The sequence below is a fragment of the Chamaea fasciata genome, unplaced genomic scaffold (genome assembly GCF_029207755.1).
Source record: "Chamaea fasciata isolate MVZ Bird 193981 ecotype frontalis unplaced genomic scaffold, bChaFas1.0.hap1 SCAF_12, whole genome shotgun sequence".
NCBI classification, from domain to species: Eukaryota; Metazoa; Chordata; class Aves; order Passeriformes; family Sylviidae; genus Chamaea; species Chamaea fasciata.
Genome location: NW_027094097.1, coordinates 15,703,856 through 15,718,883, shown reverse-complemented (window position 1 = coordinate 15,718,883; position 15,028 = coordinate 15,703,856). Strand labels below are relative to the sequence as shown.

General features: G+C 61.2%; 2 protein-coding genes across 2 annotated transcripts; both read right to left on the bottom strand.

The window, feature by feature from the left end:
* Positions 1–510: 510 nt before the first annotated feature.
* Positions 511–7,423, bottom strand: CPNE7 (copine 7). The gene is made up of 16 exons (XM_066194775.1): positions 7,330–7,423; positions 6,214–6,600; positions 4,231–4,413; positions 4,088–4,162; positions 3,608–3,682; positions 3,448–3,531; positions 3,273–3,362; positions 3,048–3,146; positions 2,621–2,707; positions 2,475–2,534; positions 2,257–2,390; positions 2,079–2,133; positions 1,858–1,909; positions 1,657–1,790; positions 1,295–1,531; positions 511–1,037 (listed from the first exon to the last, which is right to left on the bottom strand). The coding sequence occupies exons 2-16, from the start codon at positions 6,418–6,420 to the stop codon at positions 900–902; spliced, it is 1,710 nt and encodes a 569-aa protein (XP_066050872.1). The 5' UTR covers positions 6,421–6,600; positions 7,330–7,423; the 3' UTR covers positions 511–899.
* A 1,624-nt stretch (positions 7,424–9,047) lies between these two features.
* Positions 9,048–14,304, bottom strand: RPL13 (ribosomal protein L13). The gene is made up of 6 exons (XM_066194778.1): positions 14,230–14,304; positions 13,942–14,054; positions 12,913–13,054; positions 11,271–11,444; positions 9,975–10,031; positions 9,048–9,245 (listed from the first exon to the last, which is right to left on the bottom strand). Exons 2-6 carry the CDS (start codon positions 14,043–14,045, stop codon positions 9,087–9,089), a joined length of 636 nt encoding a protein of 211 aa, XP_066050875.1. The 5' UTR covers positions 14,046–14,054; positions 14,230–14,304; the 3' UTR covers positions 9,048–9,086.
* Positions 14,305–15,028: the final 724 nt, after the last annotated feature.

Genomic DNA, 15,028 nt, shown 5'->3' with positions numbered 1-15,028 from the left:
TGGCACACAGGCCACATGGCACAGAGCACAGGGCGCACAGCACACGGCACACAGTTCATGGCACACAGGACAGGGCACATGGCACACAGCACATGGCACACAGCACAGGGCACACGGCACACAGTTCATGGCACATGGCACACAGCACATGGCACACAGCACAGGGCACACAGCACGTGGCAGTGGCCGTGTGCCGGCCAGCAGGGCCCGCTCCGTTGCCGCCTCTCTCCGTTCCGTGCCCTGGATTCGGGGCCGCTGCACAGCGGGGCGAGCGCCGGCTCTGGCACATCAAAGCCGCGGCTGCTCCGGCGCTCCCGGCACGCTGCCGGCCACGGACACCCGAAATGTGGGGGCTGGGGCTGCCCTCGGCTCTTGTCACCAGGTGGAGCAGCGTGGTGCCACCGTGAGGGGACACGGCAGCATCCAGGAGCTGCCAGGCTCTCTACCCAGCCCCTACTGGCCCCTCGGAGGGTGGGGGTCAGCACCCAGAGAGCAGGAGGATGGGCACGGCCGTGGTGCTTTATTGGGGGGGGATCATGCAGCCTCCAAATATCACAGTGACAGAGAAGCGGGGACCGAGGGGACAGCGGGGGTGGGCTCGGGCCACAGGGCACAGACCACTAGGAGCGAGCAGTGCTGGGGGTGTCCTGCACCGGGACTTTCCCCGTGTCCCAGCCAGGCGGGGGCTGTGGCAGGGCAGGGCTTTGTGGGGACCCCGTCTGTCCCCACGCCACACCGGGAGAGTGGTGGGGGGGGGTCACACTGGGGTCGGGGGCCCTTCACTGGGGCAGCCCAAGGCTGGGGGGCACTGGGGGTCTCTCGGTGGGGGGAAACTGAGGCTGGAGTCGGGGGCCGGGGGTCCCTCACTAGGGAAAACTGAGTTAGGGTTCGGGGGTTCCTCACTGCGGGGAGCCGAGGCTGGGGTCGGGGGTGGGGGGCCGGGGGCAGCGCGGGGGGAAAGCCTTGTAGCTGTAGTACTCCACCACCTGCTTGGGCACCTCCGCCAGCACGCACTTCGCCAGGGCTGTGGGTGACGCCTGCGGGACACCGGGGACACCGGCGTGAGCCGCGGGGACCGGATCCCTGCGCCGCGGGTGCGGAGAGGGGAGGGCACGGAAGAGGACAGGAGGGACAGGAGGGGACGAGAGGGAACCAGAAGGGAGGAGATAGATGGGAAAGACGGGACGGGACAAATCGGGAGCGGGACGGGCGGGGATGGAAAGGGGCGGGAGAGGACGGGAGGAGAGGGAAGGGCCGGAAAGGGAAGGCAGCCGCTCGTCGCTGCCCCACTCACGTTCTTGAACTCGCGGAAGGGGACGAACTGGACGATGTCGCGCAGGACGGGCTCGCCCTTGGGGGAGCGCAGAACACCGTCGTCCCCGTCCAGGATCTGCATGTCCGTGAAGTCGGCGTTGCCCACGCCGACGATGATGATGGACATGGGCAGGTAGGAGGCCCGGACGATGGCCTCCCGCGTGTCTGCCATGTCCGTCACCACCCCGTCCGTCAGGATCAGCAGGATGAAGTATTGCTGGGGAGGACAGGGATGCTCGGGGGACTGCCCGACCCCGCTGCCGGCCCCACACTGGAGCAGCCACAAGTGTCGCGAGCGTGCAAGGTCTCAGCCCGGCCCCGGGGGCGGGCAGAGGGACCCACCGACGCCTCCTTTGTCCTCTCCTCATCGGCTGCCACACGAGCCACTTTGGAGATGATGGGAGCCACGTTGGTGGGGCCGTAGAGCTGGATTTTGGGCAGGCAGCTCTGGTAGGACTCCACTACGCCCTGGATGCCTGTGGGGTGTGCGAGGGGTGAGGGGCATCCCAGCCACGGATCCGGCCCCTCTGGAGCTGGACTCACCCTCACACTCATCATTGTCGGGGTTGAAGTTGATGGCGAAGTCGTGGGAGACCTGGAGGGAGGGAGGGAGAGAGGGAGGGAGGGGAGGGGGTAGATGGTGCACCCCCTACCACAGCCCCCAGCATCTGCCAAGCCCCACCAGTGCCCCAGCCGGGGGTACCCAGAGGGACAAGCACATCCCTGTGGTTCCACAGGGCCCTGGCAACCTGAGACCCCCTCACCTCGTACTTGGGGGGGATCCTGGCACCAAAGCCCAGAGCCGAGAATTTCTTATCGCTGCAAGGGAAGGGGAGTGAGGAGCTCTGGTGCCATCCCTGAGTGCCTGTCACCAGCAGACCTGACCCCAGGGTGGACGTCACCAATGTGTGTGGCCCTGGGGGACCCGCCAGAGCCACCAACCTGTCGTAGTCCTGGCAGATCTCTCCCACAGCCACCAGTGCCTTGAGGTACTCGTTGGGCTGGTAGGGGTTGATGTAGTGCAGGGAGCAGCTGTTCCGGGGGTCCCCGTTGGAGGCTGTGAAGTCGATGGCCACCTGGTGGGGAGGACAGTGAGGGTCACCCAGCGTGAGCGGGACCACCGGTGTGTCCCCGCTGGGTGGGGAGGGGACACTGCTCACCGTGAAATGGATCTGGCAGCCGCCCATGATGTAATCCAGGAAGGAGTAAACCCTGTGGATCTTCCAGAGGGAGCTGGGTCAGGCAGCCCTGCCCCACGCCAGTCCACTGAGCTCGTCACAGCCTGGCACAGCTCCCAGGCGCTCACCTTCAGGTCCAGCAGCACCACGACCCCTGAATTCTTGTAGTTGCGCTTTTTGATCTTGTACTTGGGGTTCATGCAGTCCCACTGCACCTGTGGCACCGGCACCCGTGCTGCCTGTGGCCCCCGCCCGGGACACGGCCCAGCCCTGGCACCCCCAGTCCCGGTGCCACTCTGCACCATGGGGACCCCACAGCCCCAGGGTGCAGCCGCCTTCCCCCATTCCCAGACACCCCCCAGGCTCCAGCCACCCCATCCATGACTGATTCCCCAGAAGACCCCACACCCCCCATCCCTTTCCCCAAACAAGGAGGGCAACGAGAAGAAAATGATGCCAAACCCAGAGGAGGAGCTGAAAGGTGCCTGCTAGGATAGGCTCTGCTGGCAGCACACAGGGTGACCCCCAGGCCATCCCCATGTCCCCATGTCCCACCTTGTTCTCCCCCATTGCCTTCTGCATCTCCTCAAAGGTGGTGAAGAACTCCCCGATGAAGTCGTGCTTGCCTCGTGAGTCGTAGTCCCACACCACACACTGTGATGGGCACAGCTCAGCCCCGGCACCAGGGGGTCCTCAGCCCTGTCCCCAGCACAGTCCCAGGGAAGGTGGGGTACAGATGCCCCCAGAGCAGGAAGAGGGGTCCCCATCATTCTTCCTCACCCTCAGCTTCCTCTTCTCCTCACAACTGCAGAGTGAGTTGAGGGAGACTTTGAAGGGCTCCCAGATGGGGCTCAGGTTGTTCTTCACCACCTGCAGGACGGGGGGCTCAGTGGGGTCGGGGAGTCCCCGGGGTGGCCGTGGGGCAGCCGCGAGCCCGGTGCCGCCGTGGCCTCACCTCGGTGCGGTACACCAGCTGCTCGCTGCGGTCGTCATCGATGCGGTAGATCTCCAGGAAGGGATCTGACTTGCTGAAGAGGTCCTGAGAGAGGAGGATGAGAGAGAACACTGCCCACCCTGCCCACCCTGCCCTGTTTTCCCCCCAGCACCCGGCTCACCTTGTCGTCCAGTTTCTTGGCGCGGAAGGCGAGTTCCACGTAGCCGTTGTTCCCCGAGATCTCCTCCGAGATGATCTGAGAGGTGGCCATGGGGTGCTCAGTGCCTGGTATGGCTTTGCCCCCCTGCCCACCACCTCCCCGTGGAGCCCTGGGAGGGGACAGGGTCCCATGTGCTTCCCCGGCACAGCAGGGACCTTCATGATGGCCAGTAGATGCCATTGGGGACTCTGAGCCCTCCCCACCCCCAAGAGTCTGTGCCACCCTACTGATCCAGTCCAGTGCCACCACATGCCCCAGTTTGATGTCCCAATCCCCCAGTCCAGTGCCATCCGTGTGTCCTGTCTGGTGCCATCCCAGGATCCCAGCCCCATGTGCACCCCATCCTGGTGCCACTCATGTGCCTGGGTTTGGTGCCACCCCAGTGCCCCTGCTCACTGTCACCCACCCCACTGTCACTCCCAGCACAGGCTCGGTGCTCACCGTGATCGTGGACTTGCCCGCAAACTTCCCGTACTTGAGGAACAGCGGCTTCGTCACCCGTTTCTGCGCCACGATCTGCGAGAGCCCAGGGTTGGGGTGGGGACACCATCGTGGGGTCCCCAGGCAGGGATCCCCAGGCTCACCTGCCCCACAGTGCACTCCATGCCCCCCAGGAAGTCGTCATCGTGCGTGCCCACGCCGGCCTGGCCGTGGCTGTCGTACACCTCGAACCGCAGCTTCTGCACCTCTTCAAAGTAGTAATCGACCGTGAAGATCTTGGCGAACACGGGGTTCAGGTTGCTCTTGATCACCTCGCTGCGATCCACCTGCGTGGGATCAGCACAGGGCCTTGGGGTGCCAGGGCTCACGCAGGGATGAGGGAACTCAGGGATGCATGTTGTGGAATGTGGGCTGTTGTGATGGGGGATGAAGGGATGGAGCATGCCAGGCTGAGGGATGGGGGAATGAAGGATGAAGGGAATGCAGGGAAGGACCAGCTGTGCCCAAGTGAATGGCGTTTGGAGGAGCTCTTTGTGCCACCCTGGGGTGGCCATGCCTGGGGGTCACCAGCTCCCAGCCCTGGTGGGTGGCCCCAGTGGGCAGTGGGTGCTCAGCGTCTCCCGGCCATGCTGGCAGCAGGTACCGAGCAGTTCCGGAGCGTCCCCCGCTTGTGTCCCTGCCAGTGTTGACTCAAGGGGGCACATCCTGGCCAGGCCACCCTGCCAGCCCCTGGCCCCTGCCCGCTGCCTGCCCAGTCCGGCATCATCTGCTGAGCTCACACTGCCACCACCCTGCTGCGGCCATCCGTGTCCCTCATGTGCGGGCACTGCCAGCCCCTTGTTCTGGGGATGTGGGTGTTGGGTGCCTCGGACACTCTGGACCCAGCAGATCTGGGGCTATCTTGGCTCTTAGAGCCAGCAGCAGAGCCAGATTCAGACAGCCTCTCGTCTGGGGGATACAGGCTGGCTGGGACAGGAGTCACTCCAAAGGTGGCTCAGGAGGGACCCTCTTGCCTCTTGGAGCTGGCTGGTGTCTGGCACAGCATGGCACAGAGCGTTGTGGCACAGCGGGTACAAGTGTCTGGCATGGCACAGCACACCGCAGCTGGCACGGTGCCCTTGTCCCCCCCCGGCTCCGCGCTGGCTCGAGCAGAGTCGATGACACGTCGAGGGATTTAGCGCTAAATCCGCCGGCTGAGCGGCCGCGATTAGAGTGGAGCTGCCGGTGCCAGCCTGGAGCTCAGCGTGGGGAGGGATGGAAGGAGCCGTGCCAGCCCCAGTGTCATCCCGGTGTCTGCCAGCCCCAGTGCCAGTGTCAGCACCAGCCCTCCAGCCCTGAGCCACCCCAGGGGGGGCTGAGGTGTCCTTTGTCCCTGTCCCGGGGCAGTGGAGCCACATGCAGTGGGCACCACGCCCCTCCTTGCTCCCCAGCCCCACTACAGCCGCAGTGGGATGGATGTGACCAGAGTTAGCACCATCCCCACAGGATGCTGGGTGCCCCACGGTGCCCTGCCCATCCTGCATCATCCCCTGGACCCCGTTCTGCACCCTGCAACCTGTTCTGCACTGTACACCCTACTCTGCATCGTCTCCTGCACCCCTGCTCTGCACCCTGTACCCTGCTCTGCACCCTGTACCCTGGTCTGACCCCTGCACCCCATTCTGAACCCTGCCCCTCTTCTGCACCCAGCAGCCCATTCTTTGTTATCTCCTACACCCTGATCTGAACTCTGCACCTCATTCTGAACCCTGCAATGTGTCTTGCACCATGCACCCCACCCTGCATCCCTGCTGTGTACCCTGGTCTGAACCCTGCACCCTGTTCTGCACCTAGCACCCCACTTTGCACCCTGTCCCCCATTCTCCCTTACCTCCTGTACCCTGCTCTGTACCCTGTCCTCTGCTCTGAACCTTGCTCCCCTTTCTGCACCCTGCACTCTGCTCCCCACCATCTCCTGCACCCTGACCCCTGCTCTGCACCCCAACCCGCGTTCTGCACCCTGCCCCATCTCCTGCACCCCACCCTGAAACCCCCTACCCCCACCACCCTGTGCCCAGCCCCGCCACATCCCTGGGTCCCGCCTTGCCCGGCTCGGTGGGTGCCAGCAGTGCCCCCCACTCTCGTACCTCCATCCACTGGCCCTGGGTCTGCATCAGCAGCAGGACGCAGGGGTCCGACTTGTTGAGGGTGTCGCGGTCCAGGAGGTGTTTACAGCTGACCCGCAGCTCCACCTTGGAGAGCACGGCCAGCGGGGCCTGCGGGCACGGCTCGGGCACGTCCCCCATGCCGGCCCGGCGCGGCGGGGGACAGGCGGCCCCGTGGGCGAAGGGCATGGGGGGCGAGCGGGGCCGGCCGCTGCCTCGGGCGCCGTCAGGGAGCCGAGCAGGTGCCCGTCATGCCCGGGACACGGCGCCCCGCGGTGCCAGGCGCGGCCCCGGTGGCGGGCAGAGGGACCCCAGGGACACCCTCCGGGGCGGGGCGGTCGGTCCCAGTCCCGATGGCTCCGCGGGGCCCTGCAAGGCATCAAAGCACGGTGGGGTGAGCGGGAGCTGGGGCAGCCTCGTGGCCCTGCCCGTGTACCCCCAAGTCCCAGCCAGCACCATGGGCGCTGCTCTGGGGGGGTTCATGTGGTCCTGCAGGGCCGTGCCCAGCTCTGTCCCACCCCATCCCAGGGACAGGATGTGTCCCGAGGGGAAGGGGGACCTCAGTGGGGTGGGGTACCCACCCTGGGGTGCCCAGTGTGGGGCTGTGGAGTAGAAACTCCCTACAGTCGCTGTGGGCAGCACCCCCAGCCTGGGCAGGGCTCTCCGGAGGGGAGCGGGGCCACCAACTCCGTGTCTGTGCCACCAGGTGACGGATTCCCCCCGTGCTGGGGACAGTGTTCACCCTCCCCCCGGAGTCTGGTAACGCTCGGCCGGGCGATGCTGCCTGACGGGTCAGCGAGGGGCTCTGCCGGTCCCGGCCCCAGTCCGGGGCTTGTCCCCGCACCTGCAGGTCCTGGGGGTTCCTGCCTGGGGCAGGGGCAGGTCCGGGGGCAGGTCCTGCCCACCTGTGCCCTCTCGTGCCCGGCCAAAGTTTCCTGGGGAAGTCATGCAGTGCTCAGACCCTCCTCAGCACATGGCTCGGGTGCCCCAGCTCCGGTGGGCACCGTCCCCCTCCCCGGGATCGCGGGCACACCCTTGGCATCATCCATCGCTCAGTGGAGGGGACAGCGGGTCCCACCCTGCCCATCGCCCCCTCACCTGGTGCCGGTGGCCTGGGCCGGGACACGGCAGGGCAGGGGCTGTGTCGGGGTGCCCGCCGTGCCGGTGTGCCCGCCGGAGCTGCTGCCGCTGCCACCTCCACACAACTGACTCAAGCTGCAGCTCGGGAGCGGAGCCCTAAAGAGGGAGATGGATGACAAGCTCCGTTAACTGCCTCGCTGCCGGCTCCGGAGAGGAGCCCACCCCGCACCGGGACTGAGCAGGGTCCCCAGGTCCCCAGCACCGCTGGCTGTGCCAGGGCAGGAGCTCCTGCTCCAAGTGAGACCCCCGTGGCACAGTCACAGCCCCCCACCCTCCCCAGCTGCTCCCCATGGGGTACCCAAGGCTACCTTGGTCCTGGCCCCCCACGCTCTGAGCCAACAGCCCAAGCACAAGGCTGGGGTCCCCCAAACCCACCGGGTGCCCTCCCCATATGCTGGAGCATCCAGACCCACATTCCAGGCACATGGAGTCCCACATGCTGTGTCCCCAGCCCGGGACCCCCCACCCACCCGTGTCCCCCCAGCACTGCGGTGCTGTCAGCCCAGCTTCATGGAAGATGATGTAATTAGCTCAAATTTGGAGGGATTAAAATGCAGATAGGGCTAACGAGCACGAGGGCACCGCAGGGCCTGGGCTTCGGGAGCTAATCCCCAGCCTGCCTGGCAGAAATAGGCCACTCTCCTTCCCACTCCCCCCACAGCCTCCAGCACGGCTTGGCAGAGCAGGAGGCACCGACCCACAGCGGGAAAGGGGCTGGGCAGAGGGGCTGGAGGGACACTGTGGCAACTGGACACAAGTTACGCCTCACCAGGCACATCTTGCCTCTTTGAACTGCCCAGATCCATGCAGGGCTCCATCCCATCCCAGAACTGATGACACAACAATGGGCTGGGTGAGCAATCCTGGAGCAGCTCTGATCCCAACACATCCCAGTGATCCATCAGCCCCCTGCCCAGGGACAGGCAGAGCCTGGGATCCCCGCAACAGCCACAAGGATCAGCCAGAACCCCGCAGTTTTTCCTGAGCTTTATGGTGCCACTTGAAGTATAACAGAATCATTTGGGTTGGAAAAACATTCCTAAGATCAGTTCACTCTCTTCCCAGGACTGCTGAGGCCACCACAATGTCCCCAAGTGCCACATCTACCCTGGGCTGGCTTTTAAGCCATGCAGAAATGGCTGAAAGGGCCCCAGAACTGCAGCAGGGGCTGAGCCAAGGGCCAGGAAGTGCAGGATGGCAGAGCAGTACAGTCCAGCTCAGGGACTCTGCCCCATCCAAGCCCACCTGAGGGGCTGGGCCACACCTTGCTCCCACTGTATCCCCATCCCAAAAGTGGGGAAAGCCCCCCATGTGGGCAGCACCTGAGTGACCCCCAGCGTAACACCCAACTTGTACAACTTTGCCTCACAGAGAGGTGTGGAAATCATCCAACCAGGAATACCGGCATGGAAAGCAGGGGACGGGCAGCAAACAAAGCCTGACATGGAGGGGGGACCCCCAAAGCCCCTCAGAATCGGAGCAGAAGGCAGCCCAGGCTGCAGCCCTCACAAGGCAGAGGAGTGGGCACAGGCAGGTGTTTAACTCGCTGTCAGACATGTGGAGCCTCCAATCACAGCAAACGAGGCTTCCCACGCTTGAACACATCCCTGTACCGCCACCGGCACCAGGGGCGGCTCTGCTTGGTACATGTGCCCCAAAACCACAGCACACTCGGCTCTCTACGGCTTTTTATTGACAGTTCTGGGGAGAACAGTTCATTTCTTCTTCTCCACGTCCTGCTCCGCCGCTTCCTTGGCGCGCTTGGCACGGATGCCGAAGAGGCGGGCGTTGGCCCGGGCCATGCGAAGGCTGGCAAAGGCCTTGAAGTTCTTCTCATCTTCCGAGATGACACGCGCCTTCTCCCGCTTGAAAACCTGCGGAGGGAGCGCCAGACAGTCAGCCTGCCCTGGGAGCCGGGAGCAGAGGCTTCCCACAGCCGTCTCTGCGAGGAGCAGAGTGGGAACGGAGCGCTCGTGCCACCTACAGGCCCTGCCCTGAGCCTGCCCCGCCGCGATCGCGCTCCCGCCGGCTCCTCGTGCACCGAGCACAATGGAGCAGGAATAAAAACACGCACCACGGGAAACCTGAGTCAGGTTTCACACAACCACAGCATTGTTAAGGCTGGTAAAGGGCTTTAATAGCGAGCCCAACCACCGTGCCACATATCCACGTGTTTCTTGAACACTTCCAAGGATGGGGACTTCACCGCTGCCCTGGGCAGCTGTGCCAGGGATGGACAGTCTGAAGTAATCTTCCAATCTAAACCTCCCCTGGCACAGCTTGAGACTGTTTCCTCTTGTTTCCTGTCACTTGTCACCTGGGAGGAGAGCCCAACCCCACTCCAGCTCCACCCTCTTACCAGGGAGTTGTATTAGGGACAAATGGTGATCATAGAACCTGCCACAGCACTCCTACCCCCAGCTAAACCCAAAGCACCCTCAATTTCACAGTTCCCTCAAAGACTTATTCCTGGGGTTTTTTTTTGATCCAGGATGGGCAATGCCTGGAGACAGCCACCCTCAAGCTGTGAGACAGCAAAGGGAGAACCCTCTCTGCAAGTTCAACCTCAATCACATTAGAGAACCTGATTAAATGACACTTACGTTCTTGATGGGCATAACAGGTCCTGTGAGCTGAGTGGCCATCTTGAGTTCTTCTGGCTGCACAACAGAAGACAGGAAGGTTAGAACAGATTTTAAACTTCTAAAACCTCAGCTAAAGCACAGTCTGTGTGCAGGTACCCAGCCTAAACATGGTGCTACTGATCCTGACAGGAGCTTTAACACCAAAGGGTGATGAACCCAGCACTTGAGAGCGTTTGGCACCGATGAGCTGCATCGGCGACCCACGCCGTGCCCAGATCTGGCCGGAGCAGCAGCAGCCCACAGCTCTGCCAGCTGGGACAGCTCTGACACCACCTGTGCTGTTCCAAATTTACACAGGATCCTCTAGGTTGGAAAAGACCTCCATGATCACCAAGCGCAGCCTGTGCCTGATCCCCACCTTGCCAACCCAGCTCATCCAGTCCTTCCTTGGACACCTTCAGGGATGGGGACTCCAAACCGCCCTGGGCAGCCCCTTCCAGTGCCTGACCACTCTTTCCAGGAAGAAATTCCTGATGTCCATTCTGAACCACATTCCCTGGCACAAACTGAGGCTGTTTTCTGAGCCTCTTTTTCTCCAGGCTGAGCCCCCACAGCTCATATAAACCCAACACGTTCCTCAGCAACTCCTTCTCAGGTTGATTACAGCTTCTTCTAAGAGCACACCATCAGACAAAAATGATTGAACGTTTACTGAATACAGTCAACTTCCAGTAAACACATCTGAATCAGTGTTTCAGCTCAAGGCTCTTCCTCCCTGCTCTGAAGATGGAGTTAAGCAGTTTGGAGCTGCCAGATTTCCAACAAGATGGGAGGACAGTCTGAACTCACCCTTGTGTTCCCTGGATCTACTGGCAACAGAGCCAGGGAACACAGCTCTGCTCTGATCCTGGGGAGGTTTTAATGAAAACCATTTTTGAATGTCAGTAACAACCGCCTTCTGGAGCCTGCCTGGCACACAGCTCTGGAGCCACTCACAGCCTGCCCCTCAGCCTTCCACCAGCAGGACTGACTCCAAGGAAAATTTCCAGCCATTGTGACAATTTAGCTCTCTAAACTAAAACTCAACTGGCTGCGCAAGGATCAAAGCTCTAGGAATTAGCACCAAAACAAGCCAGCAGCTGCTCAGCCAAATGCCTGGCTGAAGTACCACTGCAACCCTGACTGCACCATTAGACTCGACCCTGCCAGGCCTGGCCTTGTGCTGGGCTCAGAACCGAGGGGTTCACCGGATGGAGAAGGCTCAGGAGCTCTGCCTGACACCAAACCTCCCATTTCCAGCAGTCAGGTACTCACAGAGCTGTCTCCCTTCTTGGGCATGGCTGGCTTCCTCGGGAAGAGGATGAGCTTGGAGTGGTACTCCTTCAGCCTCTGCACGTTGGCCTGCAGGGACTCGGTGGACTTGTTCCTTCTCCGGGGATCCACGGAGATTCCGATAGTCCGGGCAAACTTCTTGTTGATGCCAGCGAGCTGAGGAGAGAGCAGGAGAGAGACAGTGGTGTCAGCAGCCCACAGCTCCCAGCAGCCAGGCAGGGATCCAAGCACAGCCAGCACGGGATGCAGGGGCTGGAGAAAGGCTGGGCATCAGCTGAGGAACCAACCACACCACCAACAAAGGGTGTCCTGGTCTGTCTTAGTGCTTAAAATAGTGCTCAGGCTGATTTTTGCAGGTGGATTTCCCCCAGAGAAGCAAAGTGCAACCCCTGCAGGACACATTTAAACTCAGATTCAGACAGATGTCTGTGAGTCAGTTCATGGACAACTCTGGTTCACTGAATACTGGGAGCTCTATTCAATCAGGATTTTTTTCTAACCATCTGAAACAACCATTAAAAAACAATTTTTTTAGATTGTATTAAACAAAAAACCTCATTTTCTGTTTAAAGACAAACAGCTGCATCCTGCTTTGTGTTCCGCCATTACCCAAGAATTAAAGAAAAATAAGTAACGAAGTCTTTGGCACCCAGAAGAACAATTTTCCTGCCTCAGTGCACCAATTTCAGTTATAAATGTTTTAATTAAGACACAGAACCAGGCACAGAGGCAGCTAGTGGCTCAGGCTGATGTGGAATCTGAACAGATACACGGTGAGCAGCCCTGCAGACCACCCTTACCAGCTCAGCACACCTGGGCATGTTACAGTGACAAGGACAAGGAAACATTTCCCACTTTAATCCATCTATTTTGGCTTTAATCCAACTATTATTACTCCAGCTACTCTGAGAAGCTGTGCTGAATGGTTCTTCCTACACCAGTATCCCCTGCTACTCTTAGAACTAAACTGAGCAGGGTTTACTTGGTCCTCAACGTGGAAACACTGGCTAAAATATTTAGAATTAGCAGAAAAATGTTTCATAAAGAAACAATTTAATGAAGGTGATCTTAATCTTCTGCCTCCCCCAAAAATGTTTAGGAGACACAAGGCTCTTTCAGAATTCAAATTTCGTAGAATCTCTGAATAACTTGGGTTGGAAGGGGCCTTAAAGATCTTGAAGTTCCATCCCTTGCAAAGGGCAGGGACACCTTCCAGTATCCCAGGTTGCTCCAAACCCCATCCAACCTGGCCTTGGACACTTCCAGGGATCCAGGGGCAGCCACAGCTTCTCTGGGCACCTTGTGCCAGGGCCTCTCCACCCTCACAGGGAACAATTTCTTTTGTACCTCCACCTGAAATTTCCCCTATTTCAGCTTAATTTTAACAGAATTTTAAATGACACCAGATAAACAGACATTTACTTTTCAAAGCCCCCTTCACACACCCACTCCACCATCACAGGTAAGACCAGTCTCTCCTTACTCCCAGAGCCAGGAAATCCACAGCCAGACTTCCCCGGCTGTGGCAGCATCAGCAGGTACCAACACCTGAGGAAGTCACCTTGTGCACGACAGGAGAAGCAGCTGAGCTCAGATTTTACTTGAATCGATGCTCTGTACTTACTTTAAGCTCCTCCAGGCTGAAGCCCCTGCCAGCACGGACTTTCTTGTGGTATCTGATGGTGGGGCACCTGACGATGGGCCGAATGGGCCCGGCCACGGGCCGGGGGGCGATGCGGCGAGCCTTGGCCTGGCGAGCCTTCCTCCTGGAATGGCAGGTCACACCCTCCTTCAGCTTGAGAAAGACCCCCGAGGGCACTGAGCCCAACCTGTGCTCGATCCCCTCCTGATCCATCCAGCCCAGAGTGCTGAGTGCTGTGTCCAGCCCTTCCCTGGGACTCCACCACCTCCCTGGGCAGCCCCTGCCAAAGACTGACCACCCTTTCCAGGGAGAAATTCCCTGTGATGTCCAACCTGAACTTCCCCCGGCACAAACTGAGGCTGTTCCCTCTCCTCCTGTCCCTGTTCCCTGGGACCAGAGCCTAATCCCCTCCTGTCAGGAAGTTGTGGAGACACAGAAGGTTCCTCCTGAGTCTCCTTTTCTCCAGGCTGAGGCTCCCCAGATGCTCCTGGTGATCCAGACCTTTCCCAGCTCCATTCCCTTCTCTGGACACGCTTCATCTTCTCAATGTCAGTCTTGCAGTGAGGGGCCAAACACAACACCGGAGTTGCAGGTGTGACACCAGCAGGACCAGGACAGGGGACAGTCACTGTCCCGCTCCTGCAGGTCACACTAAGGCTGCCCCAAGCCCAGTGTCACCAGCCTCTTGCCCACCTGTGACAGCCACAGGGTACACGGCATCTCTACTCCATGTGCCACTCCTGCTCTCGCAGGGGGGGGATCTCCTGCCCTCCAATCCCTCCGAACTAACCGCCGGGCCGGGCTGGCCGCTGCCGCCATCAGAGACCCAGGGAAGAGCGTTCATCACTGTGGATGCAGCGATTCCGGAGATGTCTCATCACTTGGCTGCAGGGGCTCGCCCTGGGCACGGGCAGGGAATGGCTAAACAAACCCGCGGCGTCCCGGCTCCGTAAGCGGCCCCGCAGAGGCCGGGAAAGCCCCTCCCGCGGCTCCCGGCGCTCCGGGACTCACCTGCGGAGCTTGCGGGCGGGCTGGTTGAACCAGGTGGCGACTCGGCGCTGCCAGTCCTTGTGGAAGTGCGGCTTCAGGATCATCCCATTGCGGCTGGGCGCCATGGCTGCGGCCTGCGGACACGGGCACGGTTAACGCGGAGACACCCCAGGCGCCCCCAAGCCCGCCGGCCCCGGCCCAGCGCGGCCCCATCGGTACCCCCGGAGCCTCCCCCACGGCCCCGCGGCGGCGGCGGGAGCGGCCCCGACGGGCGGATGGAGGCGGATGGAGCCCCCGGGCCTCACTCACCTCCCGCCACGACAATGGAGACCGGAAAGGAAGCGCTGGCGCGGCGGCGCCGGAAGTGCCGCGGCGGGGCCCAATGGGCAGCGCGGGAGCCGCCCGAGGGGGGCGGGGCCGGCCCGGAGAGGGGCGGAGCCAGCGGCAGCGGCTTAAAGGGCCCGCGCACGGCGGCGCCGGGAACGGGGACATGGGGCCGCAGGAGGCTCCATCGGCAGCAGCAGCTCGATGCCCTCTCCCGTGCCCAGCAGCTCCTGGGCAGGGGGATGAGACGGACACTGGGCAGGGGTTACGCTGGTCCCAAATCCCTAAAGAATCCCCATCCAACCCCAGATCCCTGCCCTTTTGGGGTAGCAGTATTATCTCGCGTGAGGCAGGAGAGGGATCGGGGACTTCCATTCCCCTGGGCAGATCCCAGGCAGTGGGATCCACAGCCTTTGCCTGGGAGCAATGGCACAGCAGTGCTGGCAGCACCTCATCGCTCCCACCGTCACCCTCAGCTCCACAGAACTGAACTCCCCTCTCCACAAAGGTTGTGTGAGTTAAGGGAAATAAAATCAAATAACACTTCAAATTTCATCAGCTACTGGAAAAGGAAGTTCAAAGAGTGAGACTAGGAAGAAACAAACAAGTCTGGAATTAAAATATCCAGGCAGCAGCATCCAAAAATGTAGAAAACTACTTGCGTCCCTGAACTCAAGGGAAATCACTCCCCAGGCACTGAGACGCCAGGGAATGAGCTGGGACAGGGGAGAAGACACAGTGCAGAACACCTTCACATTCTCAGGGAAGCAGGAGGCTCCCAGCT

Bases quoted from the DNA above. Each gene is read 5' to 3' on its own strand.
- CPNE7 (XM_066194775.1), bottom strand. From the start codon at position 6,420: ATGCCCTTCGCCCACGGGGCCGCCTGTCCCCCGCCGCGCCGGGCCGGC. The intron at 4,163-4,230 runs GTGAGCCTGGGG...GGGCTCTCGCAG, and splicing joins TGGAGTGCACTGTGGGGCAG to ATCGTGGCGCAGAAACGGGT. The intron at 2,134-2,256 runs GTTGGTGGCTCT...CTTCCCTTGCAG, and splicing joins ATCTGCCAGGACTACGACAG to CGATAAGAAATTCTCGGCTC.
- RPL13 (XM_066194778.1), bottom strand. From the start codon at position 14,045: ATGGCGCCCAGCCGCAATGGGATGATCCTGAAGCCGCACTTCCACAAG. The intron at 13,055-13,941 runs GTGAGTCCCGGA...CTGCCATTCCAG, and splicing joins CCCGCCCGCAAGCTCCGCAG to GAGGAAGGCTCGCCAGGCCA. The intron at 11,445-12,912 runs GTAAGTACAGAG...CTCTCTCCTCAG, and splicing joins TCAGCCTGGAGGAGCTTAAA to CTCGCTGGCATCAACAAGAA.